This window comes from Macaca nemestrina, chromosome 7, assembly GCF_043159975.1.
Source record: "Macaca nemestrina isolate mMacNem1 chromosome 7, mMacNem.hap1, whole genome shotgun sequence".
NCBI classification, from domain to species: Eukaryota; Metazoa; Chordata; class Mammalia; order Primates; family Cercopithecidae; genus Macaca; species Macaca nemestrina.
Genome location: NC_092131.1, coordinates 134618333 through 134638731, shown reverse-complemented (window position 1 = coordinate 134638731; position 20399 = coordinate 134618333). Strand labels below are relative to the sequence as shown.

Here is a 20399-nt window from a genome sequence, read left to right as displayed (position 1 = left end):
GAAGAGTGAAGGAAGACATTGACTGGGGCATGGAGTTAGTTCCCAGAAGTGCTACTTGGATCATATCTTTCCTATTCAGTACAGTAGTATAATCATTGGCCTTCTTACCAGGAAGATGGGGAGCCTGTCAAGTTTGTATGGGCCCTATAAGCCTGGAGGAGTGGCATGAGCATCTCTCAGTCCTAGCTGTGAATGTGTAGGGCTAAAGTGGCATGCCATCAGAAATGAAATGAGATGGGCCAAGGTTAAACAAAATAACCGGAGAAAAATCCAAACTGGGTCTTCAAAGTAAACAAGCAGTTCCTGAGAGTCAAAATGAAAGTCATAACATGTGTCTCAGGGAAGGAGAGAAGCAACAGCAGTAGATGGGAATAGAGAGAAACAGGAGAATCCCGGAGATGGGAGACTATGGCCCGTGACTGACATTTTCTCTGCTCCCAATCATACCTGGTTCTGCACTTGCCCCAAGACACTGTCATGAATAGACTTGGCTTCAGAGTCTGGCATGGACTGCTAGGAGATTATATCCAAAGCAGGTTACAGAGCCTAGAATTTCTTCAAGTTCTCATGCCTAGAAGGAAGAGATGGGACAATTCATGGCATTTTTCTTCTAAGATTCCTTAACAAAGTCCTTAGACTACCCAAGTAGGAAGGTGTTTTTCATTTACCAATGGCACCATTCACTGAAGAGTGGGATGCTTAGTCACAATCTTGATCAGGGGGTCAAATAGGAGACTTAACTTTCTCTAAGTTTTGAAGTGGGACAGAAGCAGGACCTGGCCTTTTATCGACATAGCCATCGGTCAAAGGATTTGGGCATATATTCGTGATATGTGTATATTTATTTATAAATTATATATTTTTATTATATATAGTGAATACATTATAAAATGTACCAACATATAAATTTTTAGTAAGACAAATATGAAATAAGTATATTTAAAATTTTTAAAAATTGTATGAATAGCACAAAACTTTTAGTTCTTGCTAATAGTGTTCATTAACTATAATGTTCTGGTTGCTTAATCTTGTTAATTATGATGGCTTTATACCAGCTGTAATTAATATCTCAAGACATCATACTCTATACTTAGGTGAGGTTTAGCACTGATGATAGGTGTAAGTCCATAATTTCAGTTAGTCTTCTGGATAATTTCTAAGTTTTGGGGTTCTTTGGCTGACTTTTCTTAAGTTGGATTGGATCATCATCATTTTTACTTTCTAATGTGGGTGAAGAAAAAAAGCTCATGCTGAGAGTAAAAATGTCAACTCTCATTTTCTTGTTCATGGATGCTTATCGTTATCTTCAAAATACAGTGTGCTTTTTGCAGAAAGCCTTAAGACACGTCCGTTTTTTCAGTCTTAGCACACTTGAAATTAAATAACACAATTCATAAACCCACTGCATGAGTAAATTACAGTCCATTCTAATGCGCTGAGAGCAAACGCACCAGTGCTGGTCCACTGTTTTGTGGTTTGGAGACTCCACTCTCAGGTTGCCTTCAGAGCTGCAAGGGACGTTACCACATGAGGGATCGAGTGACAGGCTGAATATTGAATGGTAGTACAAAGTAGTTTTTTATTTATTTCTTTTTAAATGTAAATAGACGTTCTTATACTTTCCTCACATGACCAATGGCATCATCTTATGTATCACCCGGGATGTGGGTACTGTATTTGAGAGACAACAGGTCTAGAGTGATGGTTCTCAAACTTTATTTGCAGTTTTCTTTCACTGGCTCTCAGGAGGGCATCCTAGAATCTGCATTTTAACAAACATTCTTGGTATTTCTAATGCAGATGATTTGTCCTAGGAATCTCTGAGATGAGCATGACTGCCTGGAACCAATATTTTTTTGGACACATAGAGGGCCTTTCTCTGTATGATTGAGAGCTTGGTCCTGGACATTCTACTACCCGGTTGCTGTGAAGGATTGGAGTACCTCTTGCACTAGGATTGAGCCAGGACTGGAACCCGGCAGTCAGGCTAGCAGGAACTGCCAGTGCCTGCTCAAACTGTGAGGCTGATGGAGTATCAGAGGCCAAAAGTCCCAGGGCAGCAACTCCTGAGAGGGAAGGCATATAATGACTGCAGATCTCTGTTTGTTCCTTTGACAGCAGAGCACAGTTCCTATGAGTAACTGAGAATCAACATTGTTTAGGTATGGGGCTTCACTTTATCTATGGAAATCCAGGAAATAGGGAGAGTTCATTCCAAATGAATACTATCCATGGACACACCTTGAAAAAGGATTTAGAACAGAGAGGCAATAATGATCCTCTTCATTGTCATCCTTATCATGATCTTCTTGGTCGTCATTAATATTTTCTTTTTTTTTTTTTTTTTTTTTTTGAGACAGAGTCTCGCTTAGTCGCCCAGGCTGGAGTGCAATGGCGCCATCTCGGCTCACTGCAAGCTCCGCCTCCCGGGTTCACGCCATTCTCCTGCCTCAGCCTCCCGAGTAGCTGGGACTACAGGCGCCCGCCGCCTCGCCCGGCTAATTTTTTGCATTTTTAGTAGAGATGGGGTTTCACCGTGTTAGCCAGGATGGTCTCGATCTCCTGACCTCGTGATCCGCCCGCCTCGGCCTCCCAAAGTGCTGGGATTACAGGCGTGAGCCACCGCGCCCAGCCATCATTAATATTTTCATAACACCCTTGACAGTTTGCAAAGGACTTTCTTTAAACTTACAAGGTAAATATTTACTCTTTCTTTTTAAAGATGAGGAAACTGAGGCTCAGAGAGTTTATGTAAACCAGTCCTAGATCACATGCATAATCACTGATGAGGCTGGAATCCTAATCAAATATCTACAACCTAGCACTCTTTGCTCCATACCTGCCTGAAAATCAGAAAGCCTAATTTTCACAAAAGATAGTTTTCCTTTTTAGCCAGCATTGCCTAGGGGAAAATCTGGTAGTTTTGCCTGGTAGAGGCAAACCAGTAGGTACACAAAGTGATGATAGCGAATGCCAGCAAATGCAAGATTCTCCTAGCAGTAATCTTGAAACAATGATAAGGACGTTATCAGAAGAGTTCAAAGTGCTTTTGAATTGTTTTCAAAATAGGTTTCACTTTATCCACACTTTGGCAATGATTTTTCTTTTATGTCAAAGTATAGTTCCTCCTCTTACCATTGCTGGCTTTCATAAATTTTATTACTTGTGATATTTGCTCACACTGTTCTTAATGACCATGCTTTGCTTATTGACACTAAGAGGGTGACTGCCATCTGTACCAGCACTATCAGAACTGCACAGAAATCTTCATTTTTTGCTTGCTCTGTTGTGCTACTATTTGGGGGGGAGGGGGAAGAAAGAAACAAGAAAAAAGCAAGTAATAGTGAGAAAAAGTGAGGGTAACAGGTTTTTGTTCAATGGTGAGTGTAGATTAGAAGGTGTCTTGTCATTCAATTATTGAAACACCATGGATCCTATCTATTCTGGGTTGTTCCAGTACAGTTATATACGATATTGACCACATTCTAGTCACAAACACACACACACACACACACACACACACAGAGAGAGAGAAAGAGAGAGAGAGAGAGAGAGAGAGAGAGAGAGAGAGAGAGAGAAAGCATGCGTAACAAGATGTTAACACTTGGTAATCTATGTGAGGGGCATTCACATGCTCGCTGTTCTTTCCATTTTTCTTTGGGTTTGAAACTTTTTAAAATAAAAAACAAACTTTTAAAACAGAATTACAAAATAAAACATAACAACAAACTGGAAAAATATTTGCAACAGAAATGACACAAAAATTGCTAAGATTCTTAAATACAAAGTACACTTGCCAAAAAAAAAAAAAAAACTAAAAAACTAAAAACCCAACACTTGATACAGACAGAAGGGCATCAACAGACCACTCACAGAGATAGAAATGCAAGTAACGAGTAAGCATGTGGAAAGTGTTTAATGCCACTGGTAACTGATGAAACACAAACGAAACAAAAATGTTTCATCTTACAGATAAACCAGAGAAATGCAAATCAAACAATATATTACTATTTTTTCTTCAAAAATAAGCAAAACATATTAATTTAAACCACCGTAATACTCAGTGCTGATGAAGGTATAGCAAATGGGCATACTTTTATCCTTCTGGTGGAAGTGTACATTAGCACCCAGTTCTTTCTTCATTCAGTTTATTATTTTGTTGATACATAATAGTCGTATATATTTTCAAGGTACATGTGATAATTTGATACATTCTTATAATGTGTAAAGATCAAATCAGGGTAATTGGATTTTCCATCATCTTAAATACTTATTTTTTCTTTAAGCTAGAAACATGCAAATTATCTTCTAGGCATTTTGAAATGTACGGTAGAGTAGTGTTAACTATAGTCACCCTACTGATCTGTAAAACCTAGGTTTTATTTCTTCTCTCTAACTGTATATTATACCCATTAATCAACCTCTCTTCAACACCCCTTGTCCCTCTCCTCCTGCCCTCTGGTAACCACCAATCTACTCTCTATATTCATGAGATCCACTTTTTTTTTTAAGCTCACACATGTGAGAACATGAGATATATTTGTCTTTGTGTACTTGACTTATTTCACTCAACATAATGACCTCTAGTTCCATCCATGTTGCTGTGAGTGACATGATTCCTTTGTTTTTTATGGTTAAATAATATTCCATTGTGTATATATACCACGTTTTCTTTATCCATTCATCCATTGATGGGCACTTAGGTTGATTCCAAGTTTTGTTTATTGTGAATAATGCTGCAATAAACATGGGAATGGAAATCTCTCTTCAATATATTGATTTCCTTTCTTTTGGATATATACCCAGTAGTGTGATGGCTGGGTCTTATGGTAGTTCTATTTTTAGTTTTTTGATGCACCTCCATACTGTTTTCCATAGTGGGTATACTTTACTGAATTCATTAATCAGTTCTAACAGTTTTTGGTGGTGTCTTTAGGTTTTTCTAAATATAAGATCATGTTGTCTGTGAACAAAGCTAATTTGACTTCTTCCTTTCCAATTTGGATGCCTTTCTTTCTTTCTCTTGCCTAATTGCTCTGGTCAGGATTTCCAGTATTATATGGAATAAACGTTGTGAAAGTGGGCATCCTTGTCTTATTCCAGATCCTAGAGGAAGGGCATCCAGTTTCTCCCTGTTCAGTATGATGTTGGCTATGGGTTTGTCATATATGGCCTTTATTATTTTCAGGTATGTTCCATCTATACCCAGTTTGCTGAAGGGTTTTTGTTTTTGTTTTTGTTTTTAATCATGAAGGGATACTATGGTTTGTTTGGCTCCACCAAGCTTCATGTTGAAAGTTGATCCCCAATGTTAGAGGTGAAACCTGATGGAAGGTGTTTGGATTGTGGGGGTGGATGCCTCATGAAGGGATTGGTGCCATTATCATGGGAGTGAGTGAATTCTACTCTTAGTCTCCATGGGAACTGATTGTTGAAAAGAGACAGGCACCTCTTCCTCTGTCTTGCTGCTTCTCTCACCATGTGATCTCTATGTACTGGCTCCCCTTACCTTCTACCATAAATGGAAGCAGCTCGAAGCCCTGACCAGAAGCAGATGCTAGCACTATGTTTCTTTTATAGCCTGCAGAAGCATGAGCCAAATAAATCTGTTTTTTAAAAAATTACCCAGCCTCAGGTATTCCTTTATAGCAACACAAACAGAATAAGACAAGGGATGTTGAATCTTATCAGATGCCTTTTAGCATCTATTGGAATGATATACTTGGGTGCTCCAGTGTTGGGGGCATTGACACTTATAATTGTTCTATCTACTTGTTGAATTGACTCCTTTAATGATATAATGACCTTCTTTGACTCTTTTTACAGTCTTTGACTTGTAGTCCATTTTATCTATGTACAATTACTCCCCTTTTTGAGTTTCCAGTTGCATGGAATATCAACTCCATGTCTTTACTTTCAGTCTGTGTCTTTATAGTTGAGGTGGGTTTCTTGCAGGCAGCATATAGTTGGGTATTGTTTCTTTTATCCATTCAGCCGCACTGTGTTTTTTAATTGAAGAACTAAATCCATTTACATTCAGTCTTATTATTGCTAAGTAAAGACTTACTATTACCATTTTGTTGCTTGTTTTCTGGTTGTTTTATAAATTCACTCTTCCTTTCTTACTGTCTTTCATTGTGGTTAGATTATTTTTCTCTGGTAGTATGTTTTAATTCATTGCTTTTTAATTTATTTTTAGTTACTTAATTTATTTTTTTGTTGCCCAGGCTGGAGTGCAGTGTCGCAGTCTCAGCTCACTGCAATCTCCGCCTCCCAGGTTCAGGCAATTCTCCTGCCTCAGCCTGCCAAGTGGCTGGGATTACAGGCACCTGCCACCATGCCTGGCTAATTTTTGTATTTTTAGTAGAGACAGGGTTTCACCATGTTGACCAGGCTGGTCTCAAACTCCTGACCTCAAGTGATTTGCCCGCCTCAGCCTCCCAAAGTGCTGGGATTACAGGCACGAGCCACCATGCCTGGTCTGAGCCACCATGCCCAGCCCATTGCTTTTTATTTCTAACGTATCTATTATAGTTTTTTGCATTGTGGTTCCCATGAAGCTTATGAAAACATCTTCTAGGTATAATAAGTTATTTTAAAGAGATAATGTTATCTGAGATCACTAAAATATAATAGAAACAAAGAAAAAAATTTTTAAAAACTCTACAATTTAAGTCCATCCCCCATACATTTTGACTTTTTTTTTGTCTCACCTTACATAGTTTTATATTGCCTATCTTTTAACAGGTTGTGTAGCTATTACTGTTTTTAATAGATTTATCTTATAGGCTTCATACTTGAGTTTGAGTAGGTGGTACACCACAGAGTATTAGTGTATTCTGAGGTTGTTTATGTACTTAATTTTACCAGTGAGTTTTTTACCTTTCAATGTTTTCTCTTTGCACATTAGTGATTTTTTTCTTTCAGATTGAGTAACTCTCTTTAGCATTTGATGTAACATGGGTCTGGTGATGGTGAATTCGCTCAGCTTTTGTCCATCTTGGAAAGACTTTATCTTAGCATATTTGAAGGATACCTCTGATGGATACAGTGTTTTTCAATGGCAGCTTTTTTCTTTCAGCACTTTGAAAATGTTTTCACACTCTCTCTTGGCTTGTATAGTTTCCATTGAGAAGTCCTTTGCCAGATGAACTGGACCTCTTTTATGTGCTATTTGCTTCTTTTCTCTTGCTGTTTTCAGGATCTTCTCTTTGTCCTTGACCTTTGAGAGTTTGATTAGTATATTTTGGGATGGTCTTATTTGGGTTGAATCTGTTTGATGTTCTCTGCCCTTCCTGTACCTGGATAGTTATGTCTTTTTAAAGTTTTCAAAAGTTTTCTGTTATTGTTTCTTTAAATAAGTTTTCTACCCCTTACTCTTCTTCAACTCTCTCTTGAACATCAATAATTTTTAGATTTGGTCTTCTGAGGGAATTTTCTGTATCTTGTAGGTGATCTTCATTTCTTTTTATGTTTTTCTTCTCTGACTGTGTGTTCTCAAATAGCCTGTCCTCAAGCTCACTGATTCTTCTGCTTTATCCATTCTGCTGTTAAAGGTCTTTAGTGAATTTTTTAGTTCAGCATATATATTTCAAGATTTCTGTCTGTTTTTATTTTTATTATTTCAATCTCTGTTAAATTTCTTTGATAAATTTCTTAATTGATTTTCTGTGTTATCTTTGTGATCACTGAGTTTCCTTGTAATTGCTATTTTGTTCTTGGTCAGTGAGCTCGCATATCAACATCTCATTAAGGTCAGTCACTGGTTCCTTGCTTTGTTCATTTTGGGGAAGTCATGGTTCCTTGTTTGCTGTTATTGTGGCTGTATGTCTGTCTCTTTGCATTAAAGGATTAGTTATTTATTCCAGTCTTCTCTCTCTGACTTATTTTGGTTTTTAATGGATATTTTTGCTTTTTTCTTTGTAATTTGTATCTTTCCCCCCCCCCCACTAGGTTGCTGTCTCCTTTTTGGCACTAGATGGCACCTTAAGCCCAGGTTTGCGTCGAATCTAATAAAGGATCAGAGTGCTGCCTGTCCCAAATGGAAGAGGTCCCAAAGGAGATATTCTGGCAATGTGGGTCACCTGGCCAAGGGTTTGTACCAAGGGGACCTGTGGAACATATTTCCTACAGCATGGTACTGCCACTCTGATTTGGTGTCTCCCTTGGCCTAGTTATAAAGTGGAATTTCTAGGGTTGGGATGGTTGTCTCACCTCTCCAATTTGTCTCTGGCTGTCCTCAGGGATATTTGTCCCTTCAGGTACTCCTGATACTTCCCATGGGTTGAGGTAGGGACAGGTCTTTTGTCAGGAACCCAAGGTGATAGGGAAGCTGGTTGTCAACCTTGATCTCACTTTTTCTAGTGAAGAAATCATGAGTTGGGGGAAATATTTTCACATGCTTGGTGCAAGGCAGATTGTGGAGAGGGGAGTCACGGATATGGAAATCTGATTTCCCTTCCATCTGCTTGGAGTTTTTTCACTTCTCCATGGCCCCGGGAACTGTCTCATCCTCATCTTTGGGTTCTGGGTTATTGCTGGTAATAATCTCGGTAATGTATGTTTGTTTTTAGTTTTCTGTTGTGAGAGCAGGAAGCCAGTTTGCTTCTATGCTGCCATTTTGGAACTGGAAGACAGCATGAAGTTCTTAAAAGCAATTTTTCAACATATATGAAAAAATTTAAATTATTATTTTGGGCCGAATGTGGTGGCTCACGCCTGTAATCTCAGCACTTTGGGAGGCTGAGGTGGGAGGCTTACTTGAGTCCAGGTGTTTGAGACCAGCCTGGGCAACATAGTGAAACCCCATCTCTACAAAAAATTTTTTTAAATTTGCTGAGTGTGGTGGCATGTGCCTGTAGTCTGAGACAGGAGACTGAGACATGAGACTGAGACAGGAGAATTGCCTGAGCCTAGGATATTGAGGCTGCAGTGAGCCATGATTGTGTCACTGCATTCCAGCCTGGGTGACAGAGTGAGATCTTGTTTCAATAAATATGTTTTAATTTAGTAATTGTAGCTCTAAGAATTATCTTAGGAAATAAGGAAAGATATACATTAATGTCTGTATAAGTATGTTCATTTTAGCATTGTACCTAAAGCAATAACTTTGGATATACCTTAAGTATCAACAGTAAAAGATTGATTAAATTCATTTTAACACATCTATATGTATGTTATGTAGCTATTAAAACTGATATTGAAGAAATTTTAATGACATGGAAAATTTCTCATAGCATATGCTGAGGGAGAAAAAAGCAGGGTACAAAATTATATCTCAATTCAATTATCAGTATCTAATTCACTTCTAAACACATCATCCATGGAAGTAAAAGGATTAAAGAAATACACCAAGATACTTTCACTTCTGGGAAGGTGGTGACATACTGTCTTTTATGCCTCCTGCTAAGTACAACTAAAAACTTTGGGCATTATATTTAAAACAAACTTTAAAAGACTCTGCAAGACGGAGAGAAGGCAGACCAGCTGAGGGTCTTGAGACACAAGGAACAGCATGATGGTGAGTGTCCTGGGTTTTCTTTTTGCCTCATATATCCCATAGCAAACATATATAATTTTTCTTCCCTCCAAATAATTTCCTTTAACAGGAAATTCTTGCAAGACAGGTCTCAGGCAACAAATTCTCTTAGTTTTTATTTGTCTCAAGACATCTTTATTTCCCCTTCACTTTTGAAGGATAGTTTTTACAGGTTAGTGGGTTTTTTCTTTCCACATTTTAAATACTTCAATTCATTCTCTTCTTGCATAGTTCCTAAAAAAAAAAAAGTTCAGTATAATTATTATCAATAGGTAAGGTGTTTTTTTCTCCCTGACTTCTTGCAAGATTTTCTTTGTCTTTGGTTTTTCATAGTTTAAATATGATATGTATAGGTGTAGGGTTTTGTTTTGTTTTGTTTTGTTTTTTGCATTTATCCTGGTCAGTGGTCTCTGAAATTCCTGAATCTGTAGTTTGGTGTCTGTCATCAATTTTGGAAAATTCTCAGCCATTATTACTCAAATATTTCTTTGGTTCTTTTGTCCCTTCTTTTTCTTGTATTCCTATAATGAGTATGTCACACTGTTTATAACTGAATATTCTGTACTGTTTTATTCATTCTTTTTTCCCCTCTGCGTTTCACTTTGAAGAGTTTATATTGACATTTCTTCATGATCACTGATTTTGTTTGATTGGCCATATTCAATATATTGATAAGCCTATGAAAGACATTCTTCACTTCTTAAAACAATACTTTTTATTTCTAGCATTTTCTCTTGATTCTTTCTTAAAGTTTAAATTGCTCTGCTTACATTACCTATCTTGTCTTGCATGTTGTACACTTTTTTCATTAGTGCCCTTAGCCTGTTAATCAGAGTTATTTTAAATTTCTGGTCTGATAATTCCAAAATCTCTGGCACTGCTGAATCTCGTTCTGATATTTGCTTTGTCTCTTCAGACTGTTTTTTTCTTTCCTTTCAGCATGCCTCATCATTTTTTGTTGAAGCCTATATACCATCATTACATCATTGGGTAATAGCATTTAAGATAAATAGGCCTTCAGTGTGAGGGCTTGTGTTTATCTGACTAGGAGTTACACTGTGTTTACTGTTTTTTGTTAACTGTTGGCATCTGAGCATTTCCTCCAGTATCTTTGTCTTTTTTTTTTTTTTTTTTTTGAGACAGAGTCTCGCTCTGTCCCCCAGGCTGGAGTGCAGTGGCGCGATCTTGGCTCACTGCAAGCTCTCCCGGGTTCACGCCGTTCTCCTGCCTCAGCCTCCTCCTGAGTAGCTGGGACTACAGGCGCTCGCCACTGCGCCTGGCTAATTTTTTGTATTTTTAGTAGCGGTGGGGTTTCACTGTGGTCTCGAACTCCTGACCTTGTGATCCGCCCGCCTCGGCCTCCCAAAGCAGTATCTTTGTTTTTATCACCCCTTTTGTCTCCTGTTTTGTCTTTGGGTTTCCCTAGAAACCCCTTCTTAAAAAGAGTCTAAACTTTGCAGTCTTTCATCTATAATCTTCTGTTATCAGGGGCTCTGTAAATGTGGTGGTAAGGTGTGTGTAGAAGGAAGCATTCTATACTCCTATAATTAGATCTCAGTCTTTTGGTGAGTCTTTGCCCTGGGCTGTTACCTTGACAAGTTTTTCTCAGCATTTCCTCCCCTTTAGTGAGATAGGAAGGCTAGAGTGGGTGGAAGTTGTCTAATTGTCAGATAAGGCTTTGGTAAGACAGTTTCCTTGAGAACTTGCCTTCATTACAGAGAATAGAACGAAGAACAGAGCTCCCCGGGAATATTCCAAAATAGCTATTTCCTTCTCCCGCTGCTGGAAGCAGGAGCAGATTCTCTGATCTTCACAGTGAGAACACTTTGGGGCTCTTGGAGGTAAAACTCACAAAAGTATGGGACCCTCTAAGATTCTCCTCCCTGCCCCCAAGAATTTTTAACTCTCAAGCTAGTCCACACTGAGCCTCGAGAAATGTGTTGATTAAAGCTTAAGTGTTCTTGTCAGTGCAGGTTCCAACAGCTGACTTCTCTCAGGCTTCTGCTCCCTGCAGGCTGTGATGCTTTATACTACTCCTCTCTCCAGCTTTCAGGACAGCAGTTTACCCTGTGATCTCAATTCTCTGATAGATAGAAGAAGAGTTGTTTTTGGTTCATTCAGCTTTTTTCTTGTTGTGAGAATAGGAATGACAACTTCCAAGCTTATTACATGTTGGAGTGAAACTAGAACTCCATTAGTTGCGTTTTAATGATAATTTTGCAAAAGTGGGTATCACAATAGAATCAAGTTATTGAGTTGTATTGAGTTATTGGTGGGTGAGTTTTGTTAGTAATAATTATATTGATAATCTTAAAGATCTTGAACTTGCTTTCAAATTAAAAATTTTAAGACATAACATACCACACAAATACTCATTCTTACAATTTTATTTTTTTTTATATTGCACTCCCATGAAACTATCCACTGCTTAATAAGGAAAATGTTTAACCACCTTTGATATTTAAATCTTTAAAACTATATAAAATAGCAGAGATTTCAAGAATATAAGTATTAACCACTTAGGGACCATCATTTTGCATATATTTAACATTGGCTCTCCTGTAATTTGATTTTATTAAACAAAATACAACATTATGTATTTTCTTTTACTAAGAATGTTTTATAGTGCAGTAATTCTTTCAGTTGTTAATCATATAAACTCAGCCAGAAATAGAGCTTTTTATTCATGCTATAATGGTCTTTATCAGACTTGGAAATTCTTATGCTTAATAAAACAACTACAGTTTTACAGTGGCAAAAATGATAAAGATTAGTTTAATTTATTGTAATTACCGATAGAATATTTCCTATAAAATATAAGCTTAATTAGGAAGCATTGTTTTAAAATTACAATTTGAGAAGCTTTTAAGATAGCAAATTTGATTTTAAATTCCATTTCTTTTTACTTAGGTTACTTCCAACTGTAATTGATCAGAAATCATTTATTTTCCCTCAGGAATCTGAGGGTAAACTTTGGCAATCCCAAAGACAGCACAGTTCATCTCTGCCTGTCTTTCCAAGAGCAAAGGTAGGTATAGAGAAATTCATAGACAGAAAGTAGTTTAGTGACTGCCAGGAGCTGGGAGGAGCAGAGAGTAGGAGTGACTTTTAATGGGTATGAAGTTTCTTTGGGGGATGATGAACATGTTCTAGAATTATATTGTGGTGATGATTGCACTACTCTGAATATAGTAAACACCATTGAATTATATACTTTAAAAATGTGAATTTTATGGTATATTAATTACATCTCGATGAAGCTGTTAAAAACTTTAAAAAAGAGTAAAGTAAGAAATTTGCTTTGTGTTCTAAGTTAGAAAACATAATGAATGTATAGGTCTGTTTCTAGAATTTCATTTTATAGTTGTTTCAGGTATGTTCATGGCATAGTCAATTTCTACAACAAAAGAGCTTTCTTCAGAAGAAAATAAATCAAGACATAATGCCTTCACATTTTTTAATAGAGCCAGGTGGCAAGGAATAGAGCTCAATAAGTTTCTGACTTGGCCTCCATTGAGTGTTCTCTCAATTTTGTATCTGTTTTGTCCCTGTCTTCAGGGTGCTGTAACAGAATACCATGAACTGGGTGGCTTAAACAACAGAATTCTATTTCTTACAGCTCTGGAGGCTGGAATTCAAAGGTCAAGATGCCGGCAGATCCGGTGTCTGGTGAGGTCTTTCTTCCTAGTTTGCAGACAGCCTTCTTTATTTGTTTCTTCACATGGCAGAGAAAGAGAGAAAACCAGCAAGCTCTTGTGTGTCTTTTTATAAGGGCATTGATCTCATTCATTAGGGCTCTACCCTCATGAGCTAATTATCTCCCCAAATCCTCACCTGTTAACACCATTACCCTGGGTTAGGATTTCAACATATGGGTTTTGGTGGGCGGGGGGAGGGGGAGCACAAACATTCAGTCCATAGCACACCCTGACTTAAAAGTAATACTAGCTCACCTCTTTTGGGTAGCAGGAACTGTTATCAGTACTTTGAAAATACTAACTTGTTTGAACTTCAGAACAACCCTAGAAGGAGGTGTTATTATTATTATTATTAAGATGGAGTTTCACTCTTGTCACCCAGGCTGGAGTGCAATAGCGTGATCTCGACTCACTGCAACCTCTGCCTCTCAGGTTCAAGCAGTTCTTTGCCTCAGCCTCCCGAGTAGTTGGGATTACAGGCACCCGCCACCACGCCTGGCTAATTTTTGTATTTTTAGTAGAAATGGGATTTCACCATCTTGGCTGGGCTGGTCTTGAACTCCTGACCTCATGATCCACCTGCCTCGGCCTCCCAAAGTGCTTGGATTACAGGCATGAGCCACCATGTGTGGCCAGTTGTATGACTTTTTACATGTCTATCTTCCCACTAGATTATAAGCTTAATGAGGGCAGTACCTGTATCAGTTTGTTCATTGTTATATTATGCCTAGGGTGTGGGCCATAGGCTCTTGACCTCCTAAAAGTTTGCTGAAAATCACTAACATGAGGCAGATTGATTAATAGGAGAAAAGGCATACGAGTTTATTTAACATGTATACACAGGAGCCTTCAGTATGAAGACCCAACATCCCAATAAGTTACGGAAGCTTATGTATCATCTTGAGGTTACAGAAAGAACGGGGGCTCATGGCATGGCCAAAACCAGGTTATGTTCATAAATCAGGTTCAGTGGCGAAACAGGTTATGAGAGGGAGAAAGGAAGAGGCTTGGCTAGCAAAGACGGCCTTGTGTGTAGATGCAGCCTCCCTCAGACAGAATAGATGGCAAATGTTTCTTTTCAGTCTTTTAAAGGTATCAGACCCAATCTCTCCCAGATACAGGAAATGACTGGAAAGAGGAACTTTGGCAGCATTGATGGAGATTCTTTTTTTTTTTTTTTTTTTTTGAGACGGAGTCCCGCTCTGTTGCCCAGGCTGGAGTGCAGTGGCTGGATCTCAGCTCACTGCAAGCTCCCCCTCCCGGGTTTACGCCATTCTCCTGCCTCAGCCTCCCGAGTAGCTGGGACTACAAGCGCCCGCCACCTCGCCTGGCTAGGTGTATTTTTGTATTTTTTAGTAGAGACGGGGTTTCACCGTGTTAGCCAGGATGGTCTTGATCTTCTGACCTTGTGATCCGCCCATCTCGGCCTCCCAAAGTGCTGGGATTACAGGCTTGAGCCACCGCGCCCGGCCGGAGATTCTTTACAGAAGCAAAATTTCTCCACGAAAGACAGCTTTGCAATACCACTTCTTTTTGATGGCCCTGTGGCAACTATTTCAAAATATGTCAAAGATATATATTTTGGGGTAAAATATTTGTATTTCCTTCACAGAGGATTCTCCATAAATGTTTGTTGAATGGATAAATGAAACCACCACAGTGATCTCTAAGAGTGTGCTCATCTCCATGTAAAATATCAGTTCAGGCTCCTGTGAACTCCCAAAGCAGCGCTCTCCTACCTCTGTCCTTGCACTTGTTACATTGGGTCTGTCAGCCACTCTCTGAGGAGTGCTTACTGTGTGCCCAGGATTATTAGAGGCTGAATAAGACAGATCAGATCCCTGACATCAGAGAGCTTATATTCTAGTGGGGAAAGACAGACCATCAATAAGATAATACTAGATAATGATAAAAGCTCTGATAAAAATAGAACAGAATGCTGTGATAAAGGGAGCTTAAATTTCTCATCTTCCTTACTGTTAAATCACTTCTTCAGTCATTTTTTTTACCTGTTTGGCCAAGAATCTCAGGAGGTCCACAGATGGTCCCCAAGACCAGAGATTAGATGGAGGTCTCTGATTTATAAGAACAATGAAATAAGATGTATGAAATTAGGCTATTTTAGAATGTATAATTGCTATTATTGTTCTGGGAAAAAAACAAAACAAAACAAAACTACGGCCAGAAATTTATTTCCCCCAAAGAACTCTGAATCCTGACTAATGTTCATGAAGATGCAGTGTGTTCTTTTAGATGCTATGGGGATGGGTACGCTTCTCTTAAAAAGGGGCATGGACTATTTCCCACCCTGACTTTGCCTCCAGAGCCTGGATTACTATTGTTGTTGTATTTCTAATATCTGTGACATCTGCTTAAAAATGCATATCCTCTGACATAAAAAAGAGCCCTAATTTTGCACTGTAAAGTCAAAGACAAACAATGCTGTCTTGCCAGCTGTTACACATGCCTACGACACCAACATAAAAGCTTGTATTATTAAGTAGTTGTGAAATCCAACTGGGACATTACTACCTTTAATTGCCCACTTCCAACCTTTTAAACCAGGTGAAACCCCAGTCACTTCTTTAAGCTCTCTCTCCCCAAAAGTGGATAGCTGTTTTTGAAATTCACACCAAAAAGCTTATATGACAAACAGTTAGGAGTTGCTCAATTGTAATTAAGAATCATAATTTAAAATTGTTTATTAAGCCTCTTTTAATTTGAAAAAGCATATTCAGAAACATTTACAATTTAAAAAAGAAAGGTTACACTAATCTTTCACTTTCTGAGGTTTTCTCTTGAAAAAAATAGAATCGGTGATGAAATATCAGTAAGTAGTATTGGAATATAAAGTCTAATTTTCAGAATTTGCAGATAACTGGGTGAAATCAATATGGACTCCATTTTTGCTTATTAAAATACTAATTTTTAATTTTTTCCTCCAAATGTATCAGTAATACATGCTTGTTGTTGTGACAAACATAATATGAAGATGTAAAGGCAAAGCCAGTTGTTTAACCCGCACCCCCTACCAAACTACCCAATCCCATGAGGCAACCAGTGTTAACAGCAGGTTTATTTGTCCACTCATTCCCCTTTGTAATAGTGTATATTCAGTACAAGTACATATGCAGATATGTAGGGTTTGAGTTGGTTATGAATTTTTTTGCTTTTACTGAAACAGATAACATTTTGAGTCATGCAAATAAAACCATTTTTGTTCATAAATGCCATACATGAAGTTATGTTCATACAATTATTTGCATAAAATATATGCTATTTTATGTTTATAAAATAGGATAGAAATGTAATATGGTGTGATATTTCTGAGGTTTTTTTTCTATTGACTATCCATGACAACAAAAGAGGGAAAGTGGGACCCTGTAGGTTCTGGGGTTGAGTCTAAGGAGCCCAAAGTAAGTGGGAAATATCTTTGATAGCTCATGCTTTGGCATATAAATTATAGCAATTTTTCACTCCATTTCATTATATATCCATTTTTGTTTCAATATAAAAGTAATGGAATTTACTTCAAAATATTTAGATAAAACTCATGCCCCAAATAATATATCTCTTGTTTATTATGTTCCTGTCACACTACCACATACTCCCAGTAGTGCCCCAATTTGAGATGTAGAGGATTGTACAGCATCAGTATATTCATTTACCAAACATTTTCAAATTTTTATTTATTTCATTTATTTTATTTTTGTGAGTACATAGTAGGTGTACATATGTATGGGGTGCATGAGCTATTCTGGTATAGGCTTGCAACGCATGATAATCACATCAGGGTAAATGGGGTAGCCATCACCTCAAGCTTGCATTTATCCCTTGTGTTACAAACAATCCAGTTATACTCTTTAGTTATTTTTAATGTACAATAAATTATTACTGACTGTAGTTGCTCTGTCGTACTATCAAATACTAGTTCTTATTCATTCTTTCTATTTTTTTGTACCCATTAACTATCCTCACTTCCTCACTAACCCACACTACCCTTCCCAGACTCTAGTAATCATCCTTCTACTTTCCATCTTCATGAGTTCAACTATTTTAATTTTTAGCTCCCACAAATAAATAAGAACATGTGAATCCTGTCCTTGCTTGCCTGGCTTATTTCACTTGACATAATGAAGTCCAGTTCCATCCCTGTTGTTGTAAATGACAAGATCTCATTCTTTTTTGTGGCTGAATAGTACTTCACTATGTATATGTACCACTTTTTCTTTATCCATTCTTCTGGGCTTTTTGTTTGCTTGTTTGCTTTTTAACTTTTAAGTTCAAGGGTGCATGTGCGGATTTGTTACATAGGTAAACTTGTGTCATGGGGATTTGTTGTGCAGATTATTTCATCACCCAGGTATTAAGCCTAGTACCCATTAGTTATTTTTCCTGAACTTCTCCCTCCTTCCACCCTCCTCCCTCCAATAGGACCCAGTGTATGTTGTTCCTCTCTATGTGTCCATGTGTTCTTATCACTTAGCTCCCACTTATAAATGAGAACATGTGGTATTTTCTGTTCCCACATTAGCTTGCTAAGGATAATGGCCTCCAGCTCCATCCATGCCCCTGCAAAGTACATGGTCTCATTCCTTTTTATGGCTGCATAGTATTCCATAGTGTATATGTACCACATTTTCTTTATCCAGTCTATTATTGATGGATATTTGGATTGATTCCATGTCTTTGCTACTGTGAATAGTGCTACAGTGAACATGTTTGTGCATGTATCTTTGTAATAGAATGATTTATATTCCTTTGGGCACATACCTAGTAGTGGGATTGCTGGGTCAAACAGTTTTTCTGGTTCTAGATCTTTGAGGAATTGCCACACTGTCTTCCACAATGGTTGAACTAATTTACATTCCCACCAACAGTGTAAAAGCATTCCTATTTCTCTGCAACCTCACCAGCATCTGTTGTTTCTTGACTTTTAAATAATCACCATTCTGACTGGTGTGAGATGGTATCTCATTGTGGTTTTGATTTGCATTCCTCTAATAATCAGTGATGTTGACCTTTTTTTCATGTGATCATTGGCCGCATGTATGTCGTCTTTTGAAAAGTGTCCATTCATGTCCTTTGCCCACTTTTTAATTTTTTTTTTTTTCTTGGAAATTTGTTTAAGTTCCTTACAGATGCATCCTTTGTTGGTTACATAGTTTGCAAAAATTTTCTCCCATTCTGTAAGTTGTCTGTTTATTTTGTTGATAGTTTCTTTTGCTGTTCTGGAGCTCTTTAATTTAATTAGATCCCATTTGTCAATTTTTGTTGACAAAAATTTTGTTGCAGTTGCTTTTCTCATCTTTGTCACGAAATCTGTGCCCATGCCTAAGTCCTGAATGGTATTGCCTAGGTTTTCTTCCAGTGTTTTTATAAGTTTGGAGTTTTACATTTAAGTCTTTAATCCATCTTGAGTTAAAGTTTGTGTGTGGTGTAAGGAAAGGGTCCAGTTTCAATCTTCTGCATATGGCTAACCAGTTATTCCAGCATCATTTATTGAATAGGGAATCCTTTCCCTATTGCTTTTTTTTTTTTGTCAGGTTTGTCAAAGATCAGAGTTGTAGGTGTACAGTCTTATTTCTGGGTTCTTCATTCTGTTCTGTTGTCTATTTGTCTGTTTTTATACTAGTACCATGCTGTTTTGGTTACTATAGCTTTGTAGTATAATTTGAAATCAGGTAATGTGATTCTTCCAGTTTTATTCTCTTTGCTCAGGATAGCTTTGGCTATTCTGGCTCTTTTGTGGTTCCATATAAATTTTAGGATTGTTTTTTCTAGTTTTATGAAGAATGTCATTGGTACTTTGATAGGGATTGCATTGAATCTGTAGATTGCTTTGGGTAGTATGGATATTTTGACAATATTGATTCTTCCAATCCATGAACATGGAATATCTTTCCTTTTTTTGATATCCTTTTCAATTTCTTCCATTAATGTTTTGTAGTATTCATTGCAGATATTTTTCACATCTTTTGTTAATTCCTGGATATTTAATTTTATTTGTAGCTATTGTAAATGGGATTACTGTCTTGATTTCTTTTTCACATTGTATGCTGTTGGCTTATAGAAATGCTATTGATGATTGCATGCTTATTTTGAATCCTGCAACTTTACTGAACATGTTTATTAGTTCTAATAGGTTTTTGGTGGAGTCTTTAGGTTTTTTTAAATATAAGATCATATCACCTGCAAACAAGGATAATTTGACTTCTTCCTTTCCAATTTGGGTGCCCTTTATTTCTTTCTCTTTTCTGATTGCTCTAGCCAGGACTTCACATTACATTCTGTGTTGAATAACAGTGGTGAAAGTGGGCATCCTTGTCATGTTCCCAAACTTCGGAGAAAGGCTTTCAGTTTTTCCCCATTCAGTATGATACTAGCTGTGGGTCTGTCATATATGGCTTTTATTTATTTAGTTAGTTGTTTATTTATTTATTGAGATGGAGTCTTGTTCTGTCACCCAGGCTGGAGTGCAGTGGTGCAATTTGGGCTCACTGTCATCTCTGCTTCCCGGGTTCAAGTGATTCTCCTGTCTCAGCCTCCCAAGTAGCTGGGATTACAGATGCAGGCCACCATACCCGGCTAATTTTTTTTGTATTTTTAGTAGAGAGGGGGTTTCACCATGTTGGTCAGGCTGGTCTCAAACTCCTGACCTCAAATGATCCGCCCACCTTGGTCTCCCAAAGTGCTGGGATTACAGGTGTGAGTCACTGCGCCCGGCCTATATATGACTTTTATTATGTTGAAATATGTTCCTTCTATCCCCACTTTCCTGAAGGTTTTTCTTGTGAAGGGATGTTGAATTTTATCAGATAATTTTCAGCACCAGTTGAAATGATCATATGGTTTTGTCCTCTATTCTGTTGATACGAGGTATCACATTGATTGATTTGCATATGTTGAACCCTCCTTCCATTTCTGGGGTAAATCCCACTGGTCATGATGAATTATCTTCTTAATGTGTTGTTGAATTCAATTTGCTAGTTTTTTTTTTTTTTTTTTTTGAGATTTTTGCATCAATATTCATCAGGGATATTGGCCATAGTTTTTTCTCTTTTTAATGTGTTTGGTCTGGCTTTGGTATCAGGGTAATACTGGCCTTGTAGAATGAGTTTGGAAGTATTTCCTCTTCTTCTGTTTATTGGAATGGTTTGAGT

General features: G+C 37.7%; 1 protein-coding gene across 9 annotated transcripts in view; it reads left to right on the top strand.

Annotated features, from left to right (window-relative positions):
• LOC105488099 (IQ motif containing H) overlaps window positions 1–20399 on the top strand; it is a 257039-nt gene that overhangs the window by 15019 nt on the left and 221621 nt on the right. For all 9 annotated transcript variants that reach the window (XM_071101152.1, XM_071101156.1, XM_071101155.1 and 6 more), the window contains exon 4: window positions 12449–12566. In XM_071101152.1, coding sequence (XP_070957253.1) covers window positions 12449–12566 — 118 coding nt within the window. The remainder of the gene's footprint in view (window positions 1–12448; window positions 12567–20399) is intronic.